Source organism: Schistocerca piceifrons, chromosome 8 (genome assembly GCF_021461385.2).
Source record: "Schistocerca piceifrons isolate TAMUIC-IGC-003096 chromosome 8, iqSchPice1.1, whole genome shotgun sequence".
Lineage (NCBI taxonomy): Eukaryota > Metazoa > Arthropoda > Insecta > Orthoptera > Acrididae > Schistocerca > Schistocerca piceifrons.
Window position 1 is genome coordinate 338,304,810 of NC_060145.1, and position 25,413 is coordinate 338,330,222.

The following is a 25,413-nucleotide window of genomic DNA, read 5'->3' on the forward strand; positions in this document are numbered from 1 at the left end:
TCCATAGAACATGTTACTAATTAACTAGACCTGGAATTATTCAGCTTAAATCATTTGTTGTAAGGACATCTCTTCACAGCCAGTATAATTAATGGATAACCACAAGCCTAAGAGCTTGTAGGAAGTTGAAAAGATGAGTGAAATACTAACTAGAAGTCACAAAGGTAATCAAACTGACACTTTTAGTACAAAATAATGGAAGTTGGTGGAGCAGCAGCCATTTGAAACAAAAGTAATACATAGTTCAAAGATACCCTGACTGGCAAAAAGTTACCCTGATTGATTGTAACTGTACATATGTAGGTCACATGTTAAGCTATATGTGCGGGGAGGGGGGGGGGGGGGGGGGGGGGGGGGGGGGGGGGGGGGGGGGGGGGGGGGGGGGGGGGGGGGGGGGGTGGGGGGGGGGTGGGGGGGAAGAAGTGTGGGGAAAGGAGACAACACAATAGATGAGAAATTGTGTAGAGAATGAAAATAAATTTCATTATTAATTGTACTATTTTATTTCAATCAACAATTTCAGTCTATACAAATTTTCTACACAAATAATTCGGATTCATTAGTTGCATAACCCCATAAACTTCTGTAGTTACAAAAACAATAAAAACACAATAACAGTCTTATGGAATTAGTGTGCGTGGACCTTTAAATCAACATTAAAAATTAACAATATCATTTAACAATAAATAAAACTTCTGTTACCAAGTCTTAAGTTTTGTGGATTTCTGTAATGGAAATAGACTTCAAAATTCTTTTCACTTATTCCACAAATTTTTTGTAGTCTCTGTCCTTGTCATTCTGACTCTCTTAATTTGCTACAATGAAAATCTTATGAAGTCAGTTCAGTTTATATATGAACTTATATGGTTTATGAACCATTAGTTATAAACCATGAACATGTTCAAAGAACCTAAGACACTACAGTAATGAAGCAACTTCAGTTTTAAAAATACTTAGTTCAGGAGACAATAAGTCAGCTTGATGTTATTAATTTTGTATGCACTTCAAATGATAATAATGCATTTCAACTGTGTAATTATCTAGTTATCTTTGTAATCCATAAAAGCTACATTTTTTAACAGATCTGTGCTGTAAGTACTCCAGATGTTAAAACTGAAAAACTAGGGAACACGCAATATATTCTAAACATAGATATTATTAATAATAATTCTGTAACACAAGAATAAATAAAATAGTGTATGTACATGACGCAGTTGTTTTGCAAGTTTCATATGACATCCTGCCTTGTGCTGCTAAAAATATTCCAAGAATGATATCAAAAGGTAAACAAATTTAAATTAGTAAGAAACTGAAGATTGTAATTACTGACAATGTGTGGAACCCTTCCATTGTTTTGTTGCTACATGCTGCTGAGTATTCTGCTCAGATTACCATTTATGAAGCTTTCCTTTGTCACCTTCAAAGGGATTATCCACACTATACACAGCAATTCTGAGACAAAACTGGCAGTTCAGTATATGAATTCATTAAAAACAGATGAATAGCAGCTTGGTCTCAAACCTAATAGTAATTATTCTTGATGAGTCAAATCTAGTGGATGTATTTAAATATTAAACTGAAATAATGTTACCGTGTATATCCAGCTCAGAAAAATGATAATGAATGTTTTTCAACATAAATAAGTAGTGGATTATCTGTAACCATAATATTGAAATATTATGAAGAAAACGTCTAACCTCATAGGTACATATGATGTGGATGTGTATGACACAAATATCAGTGTCACATTTATAACCCAAATGTGGGAAATATGCATCTTGTAATGTGGATAGCAAGGTACCATATTGCCCATTAGGAAGTAAACATACATTTGTTGAAATCTTGCTGTTATAGTGGAATGTACCATATTTAAAAAATGTCATTGTTTATGTAAATTGTAGATAGATTTAGACTTGCTTGTTTGCAACTGTTAAGCAAGTTGGTTAATTATGTCTGTTTCTTAACTCTAACCAGCATTATGTGATAAGGAATGTGTGCAGATTACTTTGAGATTGTGGAGGACAGGAGAGCTTATTTAGTTCACAGCTTATGTTCGGGTGACGGATGGTAGAGATCATATTACAGAATGTATTGCACTCCTTAAAGAAAAAAAGAACTACAAAAAACAACCTCAAGCTGTTGCTTCCATAGCAGAAGAAGGCCAACAACTGTAAAGTGACATACTATTGAAACTATTTAAAACCATAGTTTCAAAATGCAAGCATGTGCAATCAAAAGCAATGGAAAATAATTATTTTCCTGTCTCTTCTCCCCCCCCCCCCCAAAAAAAAGCAATTGTCTCACAATCTTAAGGCTCAATGCTTTCATCGCAAACCTAAGATTCTGATTCTTTTGCATGCAAGGCTTTTCTGTTATTAATCATACTGAAGTTGTCCACATTTTTGTAATAATTATTTTAAAAATAGTATGGCCAAATACTTAACTAAAATTATCCAGCTGTAAAATATGAAGACAGCCTTGTTTCATAATGCTCTACTAGATACTGTTATAAAGGAGATGCCCTTGTCTTTGTGTTACATGTTGATTGAACCAGCCTCTCCAGTTATGGAAAGGCTGTACAGCTTCATTAACACAGATAACCAAGATAAGTTTTTGCTTACACTCAGCTTCAACAGTGGTGAAAGTCCTGTCAAGTGCCATAAAAATCCTAAAACCAAATATGAGATAACATCTATTAAATAAGAAGTGGTCTATTAAACATACTCAAGATCCAGAGATGCAAAGCAACTCCAGCATTAATTTAGTGAAATGCTACATCACACTATTACTCATGTGTCTTTAAGGTGGGGCTAACATTTATATTGCACTGGTAAGTGGCAGATAGATTTATAAATTAAGTTACAGAAATATTGTAGGTAAAAGTAAAATTTAATCTGTTTCTTGTGCAATTAAATATTGGAAAACTTCAGAAGTTATGTTGATATACATACATCTTCAATCACATGACACTGACATCTTCCCATTTGCATATTATAACACTTAAAGGAGAAAAGTGTCTCACTGAATAAGTACAAAAATTGATGCCACCATGCTGTTCACTTTGAATAAATACACGACACAAAACTGTACAATGTACTTATTAATTAAGAGATTTGATAAACATGGAAACCTGAATCTATTAGTAGTAATCAATACAGTAGTTGACTTTTTACTTTCTTTTCTTTTTATTAAAAAAAAAAAAAACCCCACTCCCTTCTTCAGTATGAAGTAAAAAATCTATAGTCATGAATAGATATGACCACATGTACAAAGAGTAATAAAAAGAACTGAATAAGAATAAAGTGATCACTAGTATTATTTTATTGTTTTAAACAATTAAGTCATGGTTAACACAATTACAACGACTAAAATAGAGATATGAATCCCAAAAAATTTAACTTGTGTGACATATCACTGGTATTTAGAGAGAATGACCAGCAATGAGTAAATACAAATATGTATCTGACTTTGAAGGTTTGTAAACTTAAACAAAATGAGTAAGGAAAAATATTAAACATTAGACTGATGGTTATTTTATTATTACACAGTTTGAAACAGTCTAAAATCTTGTGTGCACTGTGCTCAGAATACAATAAATGTTCAAATTTTAAGATGAAAATGAACAGTGATGTACACAGTTGCAAAGAAAACAATTTAGTTTTTGCATTATAATTAAGGCAGCTCATAGAAATCTCCTTGTCTCCACAAACTATTTCTGCTGGTGAATTTATTTAAAAAGGCTACAGGTACTATAACTTTTATCTGGAGGAATACACATGTCAAGTCATTCACTAAAAATCTTGGGATGAAAAGCTTACATAACTTGTCTTAAAGTTTCTGAGTGCTTTATTCAAAGCCACTGCAGTGAATCTAGCTTATGAGTGTTAAGTTTCCAAAACATATGCTCAAAAGCTGTATCACTATTTCATTAGTAAGCAAAACAATACCATAATAAGTAAAGTAGCTTGAATGTTTTTAAGACAGTGGTGTATCAGCACATAGTTGTTGGTCATTACCAGCTACTATTACAGCTCATGTGTAATTCTGCAGACTCAAACAAAATAGATCTACCCATACTCTAATGTGTGGATCACATTCATGGCTCAGAACTTCATTATTGTAGGTGAGTGGTCACCTTCTTTGGCATCAAATTCCATCATCCCTACTTCATAATTTCATTAATGATTACATTATTTCCACTTAAATATGAGGCAGGGATCTATGTACCAGATGATGCACTGACAAACAAATTCTAGGAGGAGGAAAACCACGAAGAAAACTGGAATGATTCACTTTATAGGAATGGATGGCACGGTACTGAGAGAACGAGGGTTGAAAACATGAACGAGTGAGTCCCATCCACAGTCAGCAATCTGTCCTACCACATGGCTATTGAAGTCCAAACCATACACGAACTCTGAGTGATGCTTTACTGTCTCCACTGCTTCTGATGACACTTTGAAGTCCCAAATCCTGAGGAAAAGAGACCACTGAGATAATTTGTACACAATAAACAAAGTAGTACAACATTAAAAAAAAAAAAAAAACAAAAACAGCATGAAGACAGTGTGATATATTACTTCAGTCTGACAGTATTCTTGTTACATACAAAATCTGATATTGTTTAAGTTTTCATCAACAGCTTCTGAACTTGTTTACAGACAGTAAATAACAGTCATAAGAGAACAATGACAGAGGAATAAAAAAAAGATTAATCATAGTAGTGACTGAATAGGAAATGATGTAAGTTCAGGAATAGGGTACAAAATTAGATGGTATTTAAATGTTCTGGATTTCACATTTTGACACAGCAACCTGAAAAAGTATGAAATAGAAAAAAAAAATTATTTCATTCTGGAAGTCCAAATGATGTGCCCTTCCTTTTTAACCTACCTCAAACCATTGAAAAGCTAGGATAATGTGTATCGACAGCATTAGCCCCTTAACTTAAAACGCCGAGTTATCTCATTTTTATTATTTTGACAGGAACTTAAAACCCGAGTATTCACAGGCAACTTAAAGACAGAACCTCGGAAATATAAAACCCCACTAATATCTGCTTCAGAGCTGGTATTTATATGTTCGGTTGCTGGCGAGCATATGGTAGTACATTTGTAGCCTGGCTGTCGTGTTTTGTTTGAAAAGGTTACCAGTAGATATCGCTTTTACACAACGAAACACGGACTCTCAGACTCTTCCTTTAGTAATGCTTTCGAAAAATGATATTTATAGTGCGCGCACACACACACACACACACACACACACACACACACACACACACACACACACAGACATTTGTAAAGGCAAAGAGTTTTGCCTTTACAAATGTCTGCTTGTGTCTGTGTATGTGCGGATGGATATGTGTGTGTGTGCGCGCGAGTGTATACCTGTCCTTTTTTCCCCCTAAGGTAAGTCTTTCCGCTCCCGGGATCGGAATGACTCCTTACCCTCTCCCTTAAAACCCACATCCTTTCATCTTTCCCTCTCCTTCCCTCTTTCCTGATGAGGCAACAGTTTGTTGCGAAAGCTTGAAATAACTTTTTTTCCAAATTATGTTCCAAAAATATTTTTTTTATTAATGAAATACATCCTATAATGAATGACATTACATATGAACACACAAAGATGGTTTTAAAAGCTCAAAATAATGAGTTACAAAATTTTGAAAATCACCAATGATAAAATCCCGAGTATACTCACGCACTGGACTCTTGATTATACTGAAACTTGAAGTCATTTTTTAGTTTCTGTGTAATTATGAAGTCTAACCATGTATTTCACAACATTTTTCTGTGAACATAAATCTTGAAGGAGCTAGCTGAAGCACAGTGAGTGTATTTATCTCTAACCATAGCTGAACATTTGGCATTCAACTGACTAACTGCCGTCACTTTCAGTCTCTAATTAAGTAACATCATATTCTTCTTCACTTTCTGAGCTACTAAATTCAATGTTAAACTCAAGATCATTATAGTAATCCTTTTTCTGAAAGCATTGCCTAAACAACAATACAAGAGAGAGTGTGAAAGCATGTGTTGTGTTGTCTAGGTCCAAAGCTCCACACAGTAAAGACAATATCTGGTGACAACAACCTCAACCAAAACGTGCCAGCCAGGTTACAAATGTAGTACCAGATACTCTTGAGTGGCTGAACATGTAACTGTCGGTGCTGAAACGGATATAAGTGGGGATTTTTTTTTTTTTTTTTTAGGTCTGTTCTCAAGTTGCCCAAGTGTACTAGGGATTTTAAGTTTCTGTCAAAATAAAATCAAGATAACTCAGGGTTTTATGTTAAGGGATTAAGGCAGGACTGGAACAGTGTGACTCTTTAAGATAGTTCCCTCCAATGAGTGTTTCCTCCTCGAACACTACTTGAGCAGTGTCGTCACAGTGCAGCAGCAGCCTTCAGTTCGTTTGCTTATCAGCAATTCAGTGGGGCAACATCTTTTTGACTTCGAAGAGGCATCACTGTTTTGTTAGTACACTTCCTCTAGGCATTTTGTTCAGTAACATCACACGATCATTCAAGTTGTCATTGTGTTTATTGCCATGGCCATCATTCTAGTTTCATTCCGGTTATTTCTATGGCTTTTTTTTTAAAGAGCGTTTGTCATGAGGAATGGGAGATAAAGGACTTTCTGTACATAATTCCGATGAAAAACTTCAAAGTTTAATATGTATTTCTTTTTGCTCCGTGAAGTGACACACAGGCATTACTCCTATGACGAACAATGTCCTCTTGTCAATAACTTAAAGGTAGAGGTACACGAGTTGAATGAGCCATCGAATCTTTAAGAAGAGAGTTTCCTTGCGTCATATGTCGCACACTTAAAGCTACCTAAAGCTCAGAAATGCATCAGCAACGGCTTAATCTTAAAATAATTTGCAACAGAAATGCCAAAAGCATTTGATTCCGATGATGATGCCGCCGTACATTTTAAAACAGCAGCTATGCCGCATAACACTGAATTCACGGTATGATATACAACATAAAAAAGAAACAACAGTTTAACTGCAAAGGGTTGGTACAATTTTTTGTGTGTGGGGACAAGAGTACTGATTGAACTGATCCTAAAGTTTGCGTCATGTAAGAAGGCGGTCAGTTTTCAGCCATTCTGCGTATCCCCCTCCACTACGCACTGGCAGAGAGTTACAGCTAGCGAGCGAGAATCTCACTTCTACATGCTGCACTGTTGCCGTACTTGGTGACAACCGAATTATTCATTCAACTGTCAATTTTTTTATTGTTTCATTTTTTTCCTTGCAGCAGTATAACTGTGAACATGTATCTGTAAATGTTTAAGTGTGATTTAAAAAAAAAAAGGTCAAGTGACGGCAATAAACGTGAAGTGCTTCACAAGCAGGTGAGGTGGATTATTTACTGCATTTATAACTTTTTCAAACGTGAATTTGAAAGCAGGTCTCCTACCGTTGACATTTGAAAACACAAGAACGGACTGCAGAACCAGGTGGTGTTGGCAAGAGAACTGTAAAAGGAATTGTAAATGAAAGTGTCAGAGCTGTAGCAACCATAGAAACAGTTGGTTTCGTGTCGCCTGGAAAGCACTGAAATTGCAAGGAACCTGCAACACAAATGGATGGTTTTAACAACGCTATTTTAAAATGCTTGATGTGAATGATGAATGCCCGACATCACATAAACCTGTAATAGTTATGCAGCTTCGTCAATGTAAATGCGGTTCCAGATACATTAAGAAGAGAGTTTTAGATCAAAGAAGTGACATAGATGCAGCATGAACTATATCCCATATAAAGATTCATGATACAAGAGAAGGAGGTAGCTCATCATTGTATTACCTTGATGAGTCAGTCAGAATCTTTTGAAAAAGATCTGCTGGAAAATGTGTAATGGTAGTGGCAGATTTAAAGTTCTCATAGGAATAAGTTCTTGGATAATTATTATTCGTGTTGGCTCTTCTTCTGGTTTTGTTTCTGAGATTAAACTTTTATTTACGTGTAAGAAAAACAGCAGTGATTACCATTTGGAAATGAACGCTGTCATTTTCATGATGTGATTCACAATTCTTGTCATACCTTGCTTTGAAGTTGGTCATTGTCAATTATAATTCAAATGTTATAGAGAAAACATCAATTACAAACACTGGAAAAGCGGATATTTTTCCCTAGCTTAAAAACAAAAATATTAAGCATCGTATAAACCAGACTCGTGCCGATCTCCTGCAGCTTGTCAATTTATACAAGTCACGTGACAGAATGTACAAACTTGACCACCTTGCATGTGAATGGGGTCACACAGTTTAACATTTACCCCCGTGTCACTGTCAGTGTAACCCCATAGAAATGATTTGGGCAAAGGGTTTTAAGGCTATGTGGGAGAAAGAAATGAAACATTCAAGATAACATACAGTGAATCGCTTGTGCACGAGACAATAGACAATGAGGCAATAGACAACATTCCACCTGCAGCTGGCGCACTATCTGTGCGGCATGCTGAAACGCTTCAGAAAGAAGAATTTGACAGGGAAGTGATGATGGATATGTGCCTTGAACCTCCCATTGTAAATTTACAATCATATTGTTCAGAAATTGACTCAAACAGAAGTGACGATGGTGTTAGGATATAGACTTTGGAACAAAGTAATAACATTTCATAGTTTTACAGACTCATGGTTTAAAAAATGTGTTTGTCAACATATCAGTTGCATACATAATAATGGAGAACTTCCTAGCCTTTTTGATTAGGACTTTGTATCCTTTTAATTAAGAAGACTATAACGTTCAAAATACTACCCAAGGAGCAGTTAAGCTTCTCCCATCATGTTGTATACGAGAATGCAGCTGGATAAATTTGTCAGAAGTCCTATTTCCACATGTAAACACATGTCATTTTCAAGGCACAAACTGGATAAGGCCCTAAAATGACAGTAACTGTTACTTGTCGAGATATCTGGGGTTTTCGATGTGATCGGCCAGCATTCCCTGGAGTTGGTTAATTGTTTGCTTATTCAAAGGATTATAAATGTGATCTCTCACTGTAACATTGGATGTGTTAGTTTACAATCATAATGCCCATTAACAGCGAAAAGTATGACATTTTTACTTATTATGCAGTTCAAATTACAATAAATGGTAATTACTGCAAGCAGTTTCAATGACCTTATCGTTAGCCAATTGCCATTTTGAGAAAAATTATACTTCATATCTTCACAAAGCTGTGTCAGCTGTTCTCGCCTCCCGACGTCATGCAGAGTAAATCTGTGGAGCAATGGACGCAACGTCGTCAAGACATGAATTAATATTTCTCTCATGACGATTGATCGAAATTGGTTTTAATATTTATTATTGCCCTCATATATTTGAATGTGTAATGTGTAATGTACCGTAGGCAAATGAGCTGACTGTTGTCTGTAGCAACACAGTTCGGCAACGTAGACTTCGTTGGCCCGTGCTCTGCTGCCATGCATGCGCAGTTGTCTTTGAAATTTTTAGAGCATATTATCCTTGAGTCTATCACTGATAGCCTTTTATACATATTTTCATTACATTTGGCTTCTAAACAAGGCAAATGGTATTTCATGTTCTAAAGTAAGTATAAGTTGGTCTTACTGTTGCTGCTCAGCTATCATGTCTTAATTTTTTGCCCCATGATTTACCATTGATCCTTAACTCAGCTTGTTACGGGAGATAGAAAATTCTCATTCATTGAAAAGTTCAACACACAGAGTAATGAATGCATTTAGGACATACCTTGTAGTGAAATCATACGCAACAGATGCTAATACTGAGAGATGATGTGGAGAGAACTTCACCCTTCTAACTGCAAATTCGCATCCCTAGAAAGAGAAATAATTATTACAGAAAACCAAAGCAATATTCAATATAAGAAGTTATTTTATCTTTTCATTTCATGTATGAAACTGCCAAAATAATATAACTGCCAAATGAAAAGTGCTTGCCTATCCTGTTGCTGAAAATATGAATGCCTTCAACTTAATACAATTTTCTCTATCGATTACAGTGATAAAGGACCCAATGTACCATTTTGAAAATATAAATTATACACTTTTTTCATATTCATAAACCAATAATATCTTACAGATGCTGCTTTATCTATCTATCTATGTATCAGATGTCTTCCTCCAACATCAAAGGTCATTTGTTGCATTCTAAGTTCCACAATTTATTTTGCCAATTGCCCTCCTGTAGACTACTTCTTGCCATAACTTTTATTCCCTCTACTCATTTTTTCCTTTGCCCACCTAATTTACTTTTCATCACAGGTATTTATTTTCCAAGTTATTTGTGCCAGCTACCTCTCCTCCAGTAACCTCCTCATGTGACTAACTTTATCTTGATGACAGCTACTATGCAACAATAATTCTGATTATTGAACTCAACAATGTTATACAGTTAGCTCTTATAGCAATTTTTATTCAATGTATCACTGATGACAAATCTAGGAGAGCACTCAAAACAGATGAGAGAAATGATGATCAGTTGGGAGTATGAGTTAGCTAAATATGTTTCTTTTTTTCTTTTTTCATTAAGGGGTGCAATACATTCTGTAATACGATTTCTACCACTCCTCATGCAAACATAAGCTACTGAACTAAGGAATTTTTCCTGTCTTCCACAATCTCAGAGTAATTGGGACTCATTCATTACCACATAATTTAATTTACGAGCCAAGAAATTGACGCATAATTTGACAACATGCTGAACATTTGCAAACAGGGACCTCTAAATCTGCCCACAACTTGCTAAAACAATGGTACTTTTGAAATACGGTACCTTCCAGTATAAGAGCAAGTTTTCACACCATTAGTGACAGTGCCCATTTTGGCAAAACATAGCAGACCTTAAGAGTTATGCTCTTTCTGTCTCCCATATTCTTGTTTTGAATTTTTTAACTGCTACTTACCTTCTGTTCAAAGATTGGCATTGAGAAACTACGGAGATCCCACCCCCGGATGAGGCCATCTGAACCACCTGTGGCTAGAATATTTTGGTCGTACTTGCACCAATCACAACTAAGCACCTCAGCATCATGTGCTCGTAATGTCATTGTAGCACGTTGTGGCATATGCGAGTTCCATATTCGCAGCGTTCCATCACCTACAGGATAGTATGATGATCAATTAATTCACAAAATAATGAGAGATTACAACATTAAAAGTGTGTGTGTGTGTGTGTGTGTGTGTGTGTGTGTGTGTGTGTGTGTGTGTGTGTGTCTGCACGCATACATGTACATGCATCAAGAATAATTTAAAATGTTTAAAAACAAAGATGAGGTGACTTACCGAACAAAAGCGCTGGCAGGTCGATAGACACACAAACAAACACAAACATACACACAAAATTCAAGCTTTCGCAACAAACTGTTGCCTCATCAGGAAAGAGGGAAGGAGAGGGGAAGACGAAAGGAAGTGGATTTTAAGGGAGAGGGTAAGGAGTCATTCCAATCCCGGGAGCGGAAAGACTTACCTTAGGGGGAAAAAAGGACAGGTATACACTAGCACACACGCACATATCCATCCACACATGTGTGGATGGATATGTGCGTGTGTGCTAGTGTATACCTGTCCTTTTTTCCCCCTAAGGTAAGTCTTTCCGCTCCCGGGATTGGAATGACTCCTTACCCTCTCCCTTAAAATCCACTTCCTTTCGTCTTCCCCTCTCCTTCCCTCTTTCCTGATGAGGCAACAGTTTGTTGCGAAAGCTTGAATTTTGTGTGTATGTTTGTGTTTGTTTGTGTGTCTATCGACCTGCCAGCGCTTTTGTTCGGTAAGTCACCTCATCTTTGTTTTTATATATAATTTTTGCCACGTGGAATGTTTCCTTCCATTATATTAAAATGTTTAAATGTTGTTATACTATGAATTTATTTTATTAATAACTTGAGAACAACTCTGGCATGTTATAACCATTAATATGAACCATTATTATCTGTACATATAGAATGCTATATGTACATTACATGTATACTTCAATATTTTGTATTTTACAATTTGACAGATGACCAGAAATGTCTGAAACTACGGTGGTCTCCGTTAACTCAAAGGTGAATGTGACCAAGACAGAAAATTAAAGAAATAGTAATACCAACAATATTTAGTTTGAGACTGCATGATTTTTGACTGTTTTATATTCTACTATACATAACTATATGTGCACATTAAGTTGTAAAATTTGAAGTCATCACTTTAGCTATGTTACAGATTTTCTAAATCCTTTAAGGATGTTATTCTCTGATGATACAGCATAGAAATGACTATCCCTGGCCTTCAACTACAGAAGGTTTGCTTTTTTCTGGTATAAGATCTAGTTATCTATAGATATGGCTAAAACAATGATGTAACACACCAGTTTACCCACAAAAATATTTGAAAGAAAAGCAGGGAGAAAGCTAAGAGGATTGAACTTATGTGAATGGAGGTTTCTTTTTCTTGATACAAAAGAGGAGGGGGAAGTAGTCTGCCATGCTTAATTGATTTATTTCCTAAAGATAATAAAAAGGTTCAGCTAACCAAGGTTCACTTTGAAAATTAATCATTATACAAGAAAATGGAAATATGTATCTCTAAACTAGCAAAAATGAATGTGTGTTAATGAAACTTACTTGAATAATGAGTTACACATCATTGTTTTGCCAATGACATTGTACTGGCTTTATGTTTACATATATTAAACACAATTAGACAATTAATAAATCAGAAATATTAATGAAGTAACAAATAAAGAGAATACAAACTTTAGACATTGTAGAAACACACCTGAGACAGAGGCGAAGCATGAAGGAACATGTGGAGACCACATAGCATTGTAAACTAGTTGGGAGTGTCCCAAGAATGTTGCCAGAGAGTTCGAACGGTTTGGATCCCACTGTAAGAGAATTATAGAGATATATAACTTCTTAACATTCAGGATAGTTTTTAACTTTTAACTGCAAAATATTTAATATTAGCAACGGATTAGGTTTCGGATCTCTACCATACATGAACTGGAACAGTGACTGAGGAATGGGTGATATGCACTGAAAATGTTCCTCTTCTTGCAAATTTGAGTAATCACAATTGCAATTATTTAAAGTGTTAACTCATCATCATTTCCGGAATCATCAATGGAGTTTTGTTTTTAGTAAACACCACCATTCCCCCAGTGATTCTCCATTTTCATGTTTTGGAGAGATTTACTATAAAAAGTAACCAACATCATAAGTTGTGATATACCCTGACGAGCCAAAAATTATGCTGACTGCAAGACTAAAGCCCACTTGGTGATAAGGAAAGTATGTAAGTGGAATGGAAACAAATGAGGAATCATTCTAACAAAGATGAAGTCTAGTGACATGGGTTAACTTTGACAAAGGGCAGGCTGTTATGGCTCAGTGCTTGGGAATGAGCATTTCTGAATAGTGAAGCTGGTCGACTGACTAAGTACTTCTGCCATGAGCACCTACAGAAAGTGGTTGAAGGACTGTGAAAGCACAAGAAGGTAATAAGGTGTTTGACTTCCAGGTCTTATCACAGGATGCTGAGATTAGAGGCTTGCCTGCTCTGTAAAGTAGAGTAGGAATGATCTATGGCAGATGTGATGACCAGAGTACAGTGTTAGTACAGCCACAAATGCTTAGGAATGCATCATTATGTGGCTCTGAACAGACAAACCCTGTGCATTCCTGTGCTGACCCAATGACATCGCCATTTACAACAGCAATGGGCACAAGATAATTGAAATTGGACCATGAATCAACAGAAATGTATTACCTGTCTGAGTGGATCAAGTTTCTTACTACACCAATTCAATGGCCATGTCCAGATATGCTGCAACCAGGCAAATGGCTGCCTGAAATATAACTGGGCCACTGACATTTGGCAGTTGGGGCAGTGTTGTGCTATGGAGGAGACTCACTTTGCCTTCCATGGGACATGAGCAGTAATCAAAAGCATTATGACTTCTGTGGACTATGGAAAATTATTGCAGACCACCTGCAGCCCTTCATGTTTCAGGTCTTCTCAAGTGGTGATGGCATATTCCAGCAGAATAACTGCCTTGTCACAAGGCCAGAATCGTGCTAGAGTGATTGGAGCAGCACAATAGAGAGCTCACATTGAAGTCTTGATCACCAAATCCGCCTGATCTACATACAATGTAACACATCGAATATACTACTAGATGTCAGCTTTCCACCAACATACCACCAGTCCATAATTTGTAGGCATTGCATGACCTGTGTCTAAACAGCTGGTGCCACATACCTCCAGAAATCTACCAAGGACTTACTGAATCCATGAAATGCAGAATCTATTGCTCTCCAGTGGTGGACCAACATACTACTGAGCAGGTGGTCAATGTTTTGGCTCACTAGTGTATTTGACTGCTTCTTTATGCCAACACTTGCAAGGCATTTTAAAAAAATTCACATTAAAATTTAAATTATTTGGGGAATTGGGTTTTATTCTATACAGAAAGGTGACAGAAAATACACACATGGACGGCAAAATAAGATTTATTATATTACTACACAAATTGTCTCAGGGATTAAGAATTATTAAGGTTGTTGACAAATTATTTTGTAGTTCCCTTTATGGATATCAGATTACACTGTTTGGAAGTGACAAGACCATTAACTCTGAATTAATATGGTGTTTTTCTATCTCGTCTTTGTAGCCAACTGACCTGTATGTCTGACACTCGTACAGAGGACCCTGGTTCAATTTCCAGTAATTCCATGGATTTTTCCTTGGTAGGAGGACTGGAATAGAGTGGAGTCAGCCTCATGATACCAACTGAAGAAACACCTTCTCTCCATATTGCATCCACACAATGCACATGGCAGAGGATCACACAGTGGCCTGTCGATATCATGAAATCTTCACCACCTGATTGCGGAATTTTTCTTTTTTTCTTATTTTTCTTTCCTTTTTCAACCTCATAGCTGCCATGTTCCCAATGTCTCCACTTCAAGTAACAATAAAGTGAATATATTCATAACAGGTTAAAATTGTTTGCTGGATCTGGCCTCAAAACCATTAAGAGGTAATTTTGTTGGAAGTGACCTACAAACCATGGATGCATCACATATTGACTAAAAGTTTCATCTTTTCACTTGTTACCTCCAGATGTTACAAGCTTCACCGAGATTCTCTTGCTATGCCGCTGGACAACACATTTGAGAGAGCCTCTGTAAATCTTGGAACATGAGGAGGGAGAGAAGAGACATGCTCGAACTTTGAGTCATCCACAGACAGTAGCACAATTTCCACCAATCATAGAGCTTGGTTTGCAAAAAAACAAATTGTACATCCAGTGTGTAGATGTTATCTTAACTATAAAGAGGTTACTATATGGCTCGCATACAGCAAATCATTAGTTTGTGATAGTCTGCAATTCTGCATCAAAATTATAGTTTGCACCATTCTGCTACTAATTCTCTGACATTATCTTTTGTTCTTGTCCCATCAATTGCTAGTATTTGTTAAATAATTCATATCTTTTTTTCCCAAGCTGAAACTTAACAACAGAATTCTCTTTTAAGTCAACATTTACTTGTTTTGCTGCATACATAAGCCTTGGACTGAATGCTTGGTACATAGAGAACAGCTTCTCCTATTTATACTGACATTCCTTCATAATCTTATCTGTCTAGCACATCACTTTCTGATAATGGCTACTGAGTTGAATCTCATCGGAACTGTTTTGTCTAGTGTAAGAATTTAAGATGTGTTAACATTTCTTACAAATTCAGTATGGCACATAGCACAATGTTTTTGAAATTCTCAATAAAAATAAACTGTTGCACATAATCCTTTGTCTCCACTAAAATATTGGGTTGGTGCATAAGTTTAAGGTTTTTACATAATTTTAATAAACAACATACACACATAACAGAGACTAGTTATCAATAATATATTATCCTTCACTACTTACAGCAGTCTGCCAATGCTGCGGTACCTTTTCGATTCTGCAGCTGTAGAAATCACATGGTTTTGAGGTGAAGAATTTGTTGAGCTATGTTTGGAGCGCATGTTCATTCAGGAAGAAAGTTCCTAGAAGGTTGTTTGATAGAGAGCAGAAAAGTTAACAATCTGAGGCACAAGATCAGGTGAATAAGGGGGGCAGAGTTGTGGAATGACTTCCCAACCCAATTTCTGTATAGTGCTTTTTGTCAGTCTAGCAGAATGCAGGTGGGCATGATAGTGGAGTTAGCATCATGTTGTCTTTCTGGCCATTGTTCTTGGACTGTGTCTCCAAAGCCATCTCAGTTGTTGACAATAAATGTCAGCTGTATGGTTACTCCTCAAGGAAGAAGTTTGTAGTACACCACACCATCGCTGTTCCACCAGATGCATAACATTATCCTTTGTGGACGTGAACAGATGTTTGTTCAGGAAGTTGCTGCTTTGTGTGGGCTCAACCATTCCTTTCTTTTCCTGATATTAGCATAAAGATGCCATTTCTGATCATCAGTAACAATTCAGGATAGGAATGGTCATTGTTCAGGTACCAATTGATAACATGCAAGCAGAGATGCACATATGACCAAGCATTGATTTTTGTGAATTTCACTTGGAGCATATACCTGATTTTTTAACCTTCCCTATTGCATGTAAATGTAGCATGATGGTGGAATGATCACAGTTCATCACATCTGCAAGTTCTTGAGTACACAGATGGATGTCATTGTTGGATTAATTCATTTAAGCAATCTTCTTCAAACCCCGAAGGTCTTCCCGAATGTGGAGAGTCACTAACATTACGACGATCTTTCTTAAATTGAGAAAACCATTTTACTACTTTGTCCAGTGGCATTATCCCCATACATGGCACAAATGTTTCTGGCTACCTCTGCTGCTGTCACCCATCCACTGAACTCAAATAGAAGAGGGTGTTGGAAATGTTCTGATTCCTCCACTTGGCATTCAATTTTCTAGCACCCATTACTTCACTCACTGTGACAAAATGACAATATGTTAACTCAAATAGCAACAATGAACTGCAAAGAGAAAATGAAAATCGATAAATAAGCCCATAGCAACTGGAATACCAACATGGGAAAAAAAAACACTATGGAGTTATGCAGCAATCTAATATATACAAAATGCCTTTTCTTTCATTACTGTTACAGTTTATTACTTCACATTAGACAATGGTGGCATGATGGCACTGACTTATTCATGGCAACATAGGTGTGACAAAGTTGTGAATTCACACAGTATACTAACCAGGCCCCTACATGTCACATTATCAAACAAAAAAGTATAATTAAGACAATCAAAGGCGTTTCTGACAATAGCAATACTGAATATACAACTTCTTCAGCAATTCTGTGACATTTTCTCTCTCTCCCTCATATACCCACACAAAGCATAAAATGCACACACTTGCTCTAAGGACTGCTAATATAATCCATAATAAAAATTTAAATATAGCAAAACCACTGTACCTAAAATAATCAAACAGGAGCACGTGGATACTTAATCTTTGTCTACTCCCCCCTCCCCCCCCCCCCCTACTAGGGGTCTGTTGACCTGCTCTTCCTTTTAAACTTCCCCACCCTATCCCTCTCCTCCCTGGGAAAAGAACTTCTAGTTAGGTATATGCTGCAGTTTCCTTGAAAAAGGCTATTCCGTCAGTGGTTTCATGCAGCTGGTATCTTGCTGCATTTTCTTGGCTTGCTAGTAGTAATCTCCCACTGTACAGTCTCTGGGTGATTTTCAGGTCCTCAAAAAGGCTTCAGCACCCTTCTGAATGGGTAAATCATTGTCCACATTTAATGTTTACAAACACAAATATTAAAAATGAAACACTTCCTGATGTTCTACAAAATTATATTTATTTGGTCACAAACTGGCTTTTGCTTCTCAGGCCATCTTCAGGTGACAACTAAATGTCACAAACAGGAATAAACATCTTCCTGGCAGATTAAAACTGTGTGCCCGACCGAGACTCGAACTCGGGACCTTTGCCTTTCGCGGGCAAGTGCTCTACCAACTGAGCTACCGAAGCACGACTCACGCACGGTACTCACAGCTTTACTTCTGCCAGTACCTCGTCTCCTACCTTCCAAACTTTACAGAAGCTCTCCTGCGAACCATGCAGAACTATCACTCCTGAAAGAAAGGATATTGCGGAGACATGGCTTAGCCACAGCCTGGGGGATGGATCTCATTCAGGAATAAACATGATGTGCAACTTACACAGATACTATTTGCACAGAAGATACAAAAAATGACAAAGTATTACATAGGAAAATATTACAATAATTACAGTAACTAAAAAAGGGTAAATAAAGTTTTCAAGAGGAGATACATATTTTTATGGACAATTTCAAACAAAATTTCTTACAGAAAGAGCCAGCGAATTGTAAAATTAAGTACTGGATCATATTTGTTGATGATGTGCTGTACTGCTGGCCAGAGTGGCCAAGTGGTTCTAGGCGCTACAGTCTGGAACCGCGTGACTGCTCCAGTCGCAGGTTCGAATCCTGCCTCAGGGATGGATGTGTGTGATGTCCTTGGGTTAGTTAGGTCTATGTAGTTCTAAGTTCTAGGGGAGTGATGACCTCAGCAGTTAAGTCCCATAGTGCTCAGAGCCATTTGAACCATTTGTGCTGTTCTTGTGAACAGGTACCACTAGACAGATATATTATTACAGCATTTATCAAACAATGGAAAATCCAGGATGGAATGTAACAATATTACGAGAAGGAAAGTTGCTACTCACGATATAGCGGAGATGCTGAGTCGCAGATAGGCACAACAGAAAGATTTTCACACTTAAAACTTTTGGCCAATGGCCTTTATCAACAACACACACACACACACACACACACACACACACACACACACACACACACACACACACACACTTCACCTGGTCCTACTCAACCTAACAAGCCACCTTTCTAGATGTTGATCTCCACCTCAACGATGGCTACATCAGCACCTCTGTCCATATTAGACCTATTAACCACCAGCAATACCTCCACTTCAACAGCTGCCACCCATTCCATACCAAGAAGTCCCTTCTGTACAGCCTAGCCTAGCCACCCGTGGTCGTCGCATCTGCAGTGATGAGCAGTCCCTCTCGAAATATACCGAGGGTCTCACTGAAGCCTTCACTGACCGTAATTATCCTCCCAACCTTTTACAAAAACAAATCTCCTGTGCCTTATCTTTCCAGTCTTCCACCACCTCCCAAAGCCCCACTGTCCGGCCACAGAGGAGCATTCCCCTCTTAACTCAGTTCCACCCAGGACTGGAGCAACTGAACTACTCCGCCAGGGTTTCAATTACCTCCTGAAATGAGAAATGTCCTGCCCGCTATCCTCCTCACCCCTCCCACAGTTGTATTCTGCCGTCCACTGAACCTAACAATATACTTGTCCATCCTTACACAACCCCTGCTTCCAATCCCTCACGTAATGGCTTATACTCCTGTAATAGACCTATATGGCAAGACATGTCCTATACATCCATTAATCCTCCCACCACCACCTACTGCAGTCCAGTCACTAACATCACCCATCCCACCACAGGCAGGGCTACCTGTGAAACCAGTCATGTGGTCTACAAGCCAAGCTGCAACCACTGTACTGCATTCTATATAGGCATGACAACCAACAAGCTGTCTGTCCACATGATTGGCCACCGACAAACTGTGGCCAGGAAACAAGTGGTCCACACTGTTGCTGAATACACTGCAAACATGATATCCCTCATTTCTCAGACTGCTTCACAGCCTGTGCCATATGGATCCTTCCCATCAACACCACCTTTTCTGAATAGCGCACATGGGAACTTCCCCTGCAATACATCCTACATTCTCGTAACCCTCCAGGCCTCAATCTTTGTTAGTCGCTGTTCTCACCCATCCAACCCCTTCCCTGCTCCCATTCCAGCACTACACAGCCGTCATTCGACTGCCATGCCCAGTCTTTTTTTTATTTATTTTATGTTACTTATTTCTCTCCATTTCTTTCCTTTCCTGCTACTTCCCCTCCCCCTCCCCACCTCTCCCCTGCCTGCCACCCAACCTGCAGCACTTCACTGTTCGCCATCCCCACTGTACTATACACCCTCCCAGCCCCAGCCTCCTCCTTTCCCACACCCAGTCGCCACTCCCATCATGCACTAATGCTGCTGCTCGCAGAGTGGTTTCAGTTGCCTGAGACTGCAGTCGTGTGTGTGTGTGTGTGTGTGTGTGTGTGTGTGTATGTATTGTTGACAAAGGCCATTGGCCGAAAGCTTTAAGTGTGAAAATCTTTTTGTTGTGCCTATCTGCAACTCAGCATCTCTACTATATGGTGAGTAGCTACTTTCCTTCTCATAATATTGTTACTACAGCATTTAAGCTCACAAAATAAGAAAATTCAGTTTAGTTTGTCATATTTGTATCTTCTGTACAAATAACATCAGTAACATCTGTATAAGTCCTACATCATGTTTATCTCTCTTTGCGACATTCAGTTGTCACATGAAGACGGCCTGAGTAGCTGAAAGCTGGTTCATGACCAAATAAATATAATTTTTCAAAAAATTAGGAAGTGTTTTCCTTTTTCAATATTATTAAAATGTTCTGCCAAGCACCAACAGAAAATTCAGTTAAAATTATAAATTTTATTTGTAAAATTTGTTACGCTAGGTGACAGCTGTGGTGGTATGTAACTTTTAATTTTTATAGAAGACTGAGCTCTCTTGGTTGGCTGTTTTTAATACTGAACAGCCTAATTAAACCATTACAACTGGTACCATTACTCCTCCCTTGATTTGACAAGATGATGGACGTTGTTTGTGTTGATGTCTCTTCACACACACATTTAACTGTTAGTTCCTTCCTTGACAAAGGGGAAGGGAGGTAGATCAGGGAAGCTGGGTAGGCCACACAGGCTGTTTTCAACTACTGACAAAATGACAGAATGTAATACTCTTCAGATGTGTATTGTGTATTACTATCCTAATACTGCTAAAAATGTATGTGAACAGAAAGAATATGGATGAAAGCTGTTACCTCGTCTTCTTTTTTGTTTCTCTACCACTCTGTACATTGTCTTAAGGATATTCAATTTTATTTTCCCTCTGACAAGGGGAGGCCGCCAATTGTCAAATTCAGATTCGATTCATACTGCGCATAATAAAAGCTCATGGCCAAAGGTGTAATGTGGCAAAGCACCAAGATGCACTTCTCAGCCGTTGTCGAGAAAATCGACAGTTAAAAGAAACCGTTGCGGTGAAATACTCTCTACGATCAGTAATTTTCTGCAGCGTGGTGGTGCAGCGGTAAGCGCTAGGGTTCGTAATCCGAAGGTCGCCGGATTGAATCTCGCTCCATGCAACTGTTTTTTTTTTAGTATTTGTTTTTTGTAAAATATATATATATATATATATATATATATATAATGGAAGGAAACATTCCACGTGGGAAAAATTATATATAAATACAAAGATGAGGTGACTTACCGAACAAAAACGCTGGCAGGTCGATAGACACACAAACAAACACAAACATACACACAAAATTCAGCTTTCGCAACAAATTGTTGCCTCATCAGGAAAGAGGGAAGGAGAGGGGAAGACGAAAGGAAGTGGGTTTTAAAGGAGAGGGTAAGGAGTCATTCCAATCCCGGGAGCGTGTCTGCTTGTGTCTGTATGTGTGGATGGATATGTGCGTGTGTGCGAGTGTATACCTGTCCTTTTTTCCCCCTAAGGTAAGTCTTTCCGCTCCCGGGATTGGAATGACTCCTTACCCTCTCCTTTAAAACCCACTTCCTTTCGTCTTCCCCTCTCCTTCCCTCTTTCCTGATGAGGCAACAACTTGAATTTTGTGTGTATGTTTGTGTTTGTTTGTGTGTCTATCGACCTGCCAGCGTTTTTGTTCGGTAAGTCACCTCATCTTTGTATTTATATATATATATATATATATATATATATATATAAAATTCCCGGCAATCAATTGCAACAATTACGCATATAATAAGTTGTTGAAAGTCGTTTGTCGTGGAAAAACTGGCGACTTCGAACATCATTATGTTTTCCGCAAACAAAGTTGTATTTCACAAATGTTATTAATTGTCTTCATAATGTTAACCACGTATAGTTAACGGAAGACGTAGAAACGAATACGTATAGTGTAAGTCAAACGTTCGAATTAGAATAGAGACCCCCACGAACACAAACTTGCTGTGGCAGGTATGAAATATAAACTCCGTTACTCGCTCGTTACACTTTAAGGACAGATGTTGAATGGGCCGAAACGAGCTGCCCCATAACAGCGTAGTTGCCTGCTAACTTCGAAAGAAGGTAGATGCAGTCCCTAGTGCAACTTATAACATTGTTGAAAATCAGTGCGGATGGGACAGCTTTGGTACACCCTGTTAAACAAACGGAAAAATGGAGGCGGTACAATTGGAGAGTGATCCGCCTTCACCAACATGAATAAGAAATTCATTAATAGTTTAATTGCAAAAAACTAATAATAAAAAAATATTGCATGGCGCGAGATTCGATCCGGCGACCTTCGGATTACGAACCCCAGCGCTTACCGCTGCGCTATGACGCTGTAGAAAATCATTAATCGTAGAGAGTATTTCACCGCAACGGTTTCTTTTAACTGTCGATTTTCTCGTCAACGTCTGAGAAGTGCATCTTGGTGCTTTGCCACATTACACCTCTGGCCATGAGCTTTTATTATGCGCAGTATGAATCGAATCTGAATTTCACAATTGGCAGCTTCCCCTTGTGAGACGTTCAATTACAGTGTTAATTTTATTTACATATCATCTGACACTTTCTAATAGTTTAATGTGTGCAGTGTGTCATGAATCTTGATTTATAAATTGGGAGGAAGGTGGGAACAAAGGGGCAGAGCTATAGTAGTCAACCATGATATTCTTGCATCTGCGAGTGCGAGGGCACTTCGCTCACCTTATTGCAAGCTTTCATCATGATATTTCAAGAGGACATGCTGAAAAACTTGACAGTATATGCATAACTGTCTTGAAATCATTTACAGTACAATGTGTTTTCCTTACTCACCACTGTACTTGTTTACAGTAAAGTCAACACATTTTCGATAATGGCCACAGGAAGCCAAGTGCAATAGTATTGTGGTAGGGTAGTACATTACAGTTTCGTTACCAGGAGCATTTCAAGTTATCACAACATTATAAGACAGTACTTGCCAGTTTCACACTGCAGTCCCACGAAGCAGAAAGGATGAACTGCTCTTGCCGTGTTTGACTCCAGTCCACAGAGTATACCTCTTTCTTGTGCTCCCTGAAAGTCTGCGGAGGTAGCTGAAATGTTGATATGTGGGTAAGTAAGTAGTGCTGTTGTCAATCTGAAGATTGTGTTTTAATACCACATTGCAATTTAATAACGTAAAATTTATTTCCATCACCCCACATGAATTTTAATTTCTAAAAATTGCAAATTAATTATTTAATGGATAATTACAGACATATAACGCAACTGACGTGTTATCTCTGAGTTTTTATCATGTGCACCATTACCTGTTTTTTTTTTTTTGTTTTTTTTGTTTTTTTTTTTTTTTTTTTTAGGGCGCAAAACTGCTATGGTCATTAGCGCCCGGTCCGTGACTTAGGAAACAGTAAAAAACCAAAAATGGAAACCAGCAGCAATGGGAATGAAACTCAAAAAATTGGATAAACTAAAAGCAGAAGGAAGACTCAAAAATCCACTACAGGAAGGGGTTGCTTGTCCCCAAAAAAAGCTTCAAATGACTGACGTCATTTCGCTGGCACTAATAAACTCGAGAACGCGATCGGCTGAGCGCGTGTCATCTGCTAAAATCGACGATAGATCAGGCGATAGCTGTAGACGGGAGCGTAATGGATTAAAATAGGGGCATTCAATTAAAAGGTGTCTGACCGTCCACAGCTGAGAGCAGTGGGGACAGAGTGGGGGAGGTTCGCCGCGTAAAAGATGTCGATGGCTAAAAAGACAGTGCCCTATCCGGAGTCTAGCTGAAATTACCTCCTCCCGACGAAGCGTTCGGGAGGAAGAGGTCCAAGCGCAAGGAAGGGCTTTCACTTCCCGCAATTTATTATGAGGAAGTGTTGACCAATGCGCATGCGATAAATGAGCAACTTGGCGACATAAACCACTCCGTAGATCGGTGAAGGGAAGCGACTGAATAGCTGGCCGAGGAAGAGAGACTGCAGCCTTGGCCGCTGTATCGGCCGCCTCATTCCCACAGATACCAGCGTGTCCCGGGAGCCAGAGGAACGCCACCGAGACGCCCCCCAGGTGGAGAAAGCGCAGACAGTCCTGAATCCGGTGGACCAGAGGGTGCACAGGGTAAAGAGCTTGGAGACTGAGGAGAGAGCTGAGAGAATCAGAGCAGATTACGTACTGTATCCGCTGATGGCGGCGGATGTAGTGGACAGCCTGGAGAACAGCGTAAAGCTCCGCAGTATAAACCGAACACTGGTCGGGAAGCCGAAAGTGATTTGGGGTGTCGCCAACAATATAGGCACTCCCTACACCTAACGATATTTTCGAGCCGTCGGTGTAAATAAATGTGGCGTCCGTCATTTGTGCACATAGAGCAGCAAATGCCCGACGGTAAACAAGTGTAGGGGTACCATCCTTGGGAAACTGACATAGGTCACGGAGCAAGTAGATCCGGGGACGGAGCCAAGGCGGTGCTGTACCCCAAGTTGTCAAGAAGGTTTTAGGAAAGCGGAAGGAAAGAGAATGGAGCAGTTGACGGAAGCGGACTCCCGGGGGTAGTAGGGAGGAGGAGCGGCCTGCATACCCTACATCAAAGGAGGCGTCGAAAAAAAGGTCATGGGCTGGATTAGCAGGCATAGAAGACAGATGGCTAGCATAACGACTCAGAAGGACTGCCCGCCGATTGGACAGCGGAGGTTCAGCAGTCTCAGCATAAAGGCTTTCCACAGGGCTGGTGTAAAAAGCTCCAGACACTAAACGTAATCCACGGTGGTGGATAGAGTCGAGACGCCGAAGAATAGACGGCCGAGCAGAGGAGTAGACTATGCTTCCATAATCCAATTTCGAGCGCACTAAGGCGCGATAGAGGCGGAGAAGGACCACTCTGTCCGCTCCCCAGGAGGTACCATTCAGGACACGGAGGGTGTTAAGGGAACGCAGACAGCAAGCCGAAAGATAGGAAACGTGGGAGGACCAGCACAGTTTTCTGTCAAACATAAGACCCAAGAATTTAGCGACGTCGGAAAACGGAAGGTTGACAGGACCGAGATGTAAGGAGGGCGGAAGAAACTCCTTACGTCGCCAAAAATTAACACAAACGGAAGCCGGTTTCGATGCTCCACGAGTGGAGGCGATCGAGACATCCTTGAAGACGTCTTTCAAGAAGGCTGGTCCGTTGAGAGCTGTAGTAGATCGCAAAATCGTCCACAAAGAGGGAGCCCGAGACATCAGGAAG

At 38.8% G+C, this 25,413-nt stretch overlaps 1 protein-coding gene across 1 annotated transcript in view; it reads right to left on the reverse strand.

The window, feature by feature from the left end:
* Window positions 1–527: 527 nt before the first annotated feature.
* The window catches only part of LOC124711678 (peroxisomal targeting signal 2 receptor), a 47,267-nt gene continuing 22,381 nt past the window's right edge, over window positions 528–25,413 (reverse strand). Inside the window, exons 4-8 of the mRNA XM_047241875.1 lie at window positions 23,165–23,278; window positions 12,756–12,864; window positions 10,904–11,097; window positions 9,730–9,815; window positions 528–4,473 (exon numbers count right to left, since the gene is read on the reverse strand). Of these exons, the coding sequence (XP_047097831.1) occupies window positions 4,290–4,473; window positions 9,730–9,815; window positions 10,904–11,097; window positions 12,756–12,864; window positions 23,165–23,278 (687 nt within the window). The 3' untranslated portion in view covers window positions 528–4,289. The remainder of the gene's footprint in view (window positions 4,474–9,729; window positions 9,816–10,903; window positions 11,098–12,755; window positions 12,865–23,164; window positions 23,279–25,413) is intronic.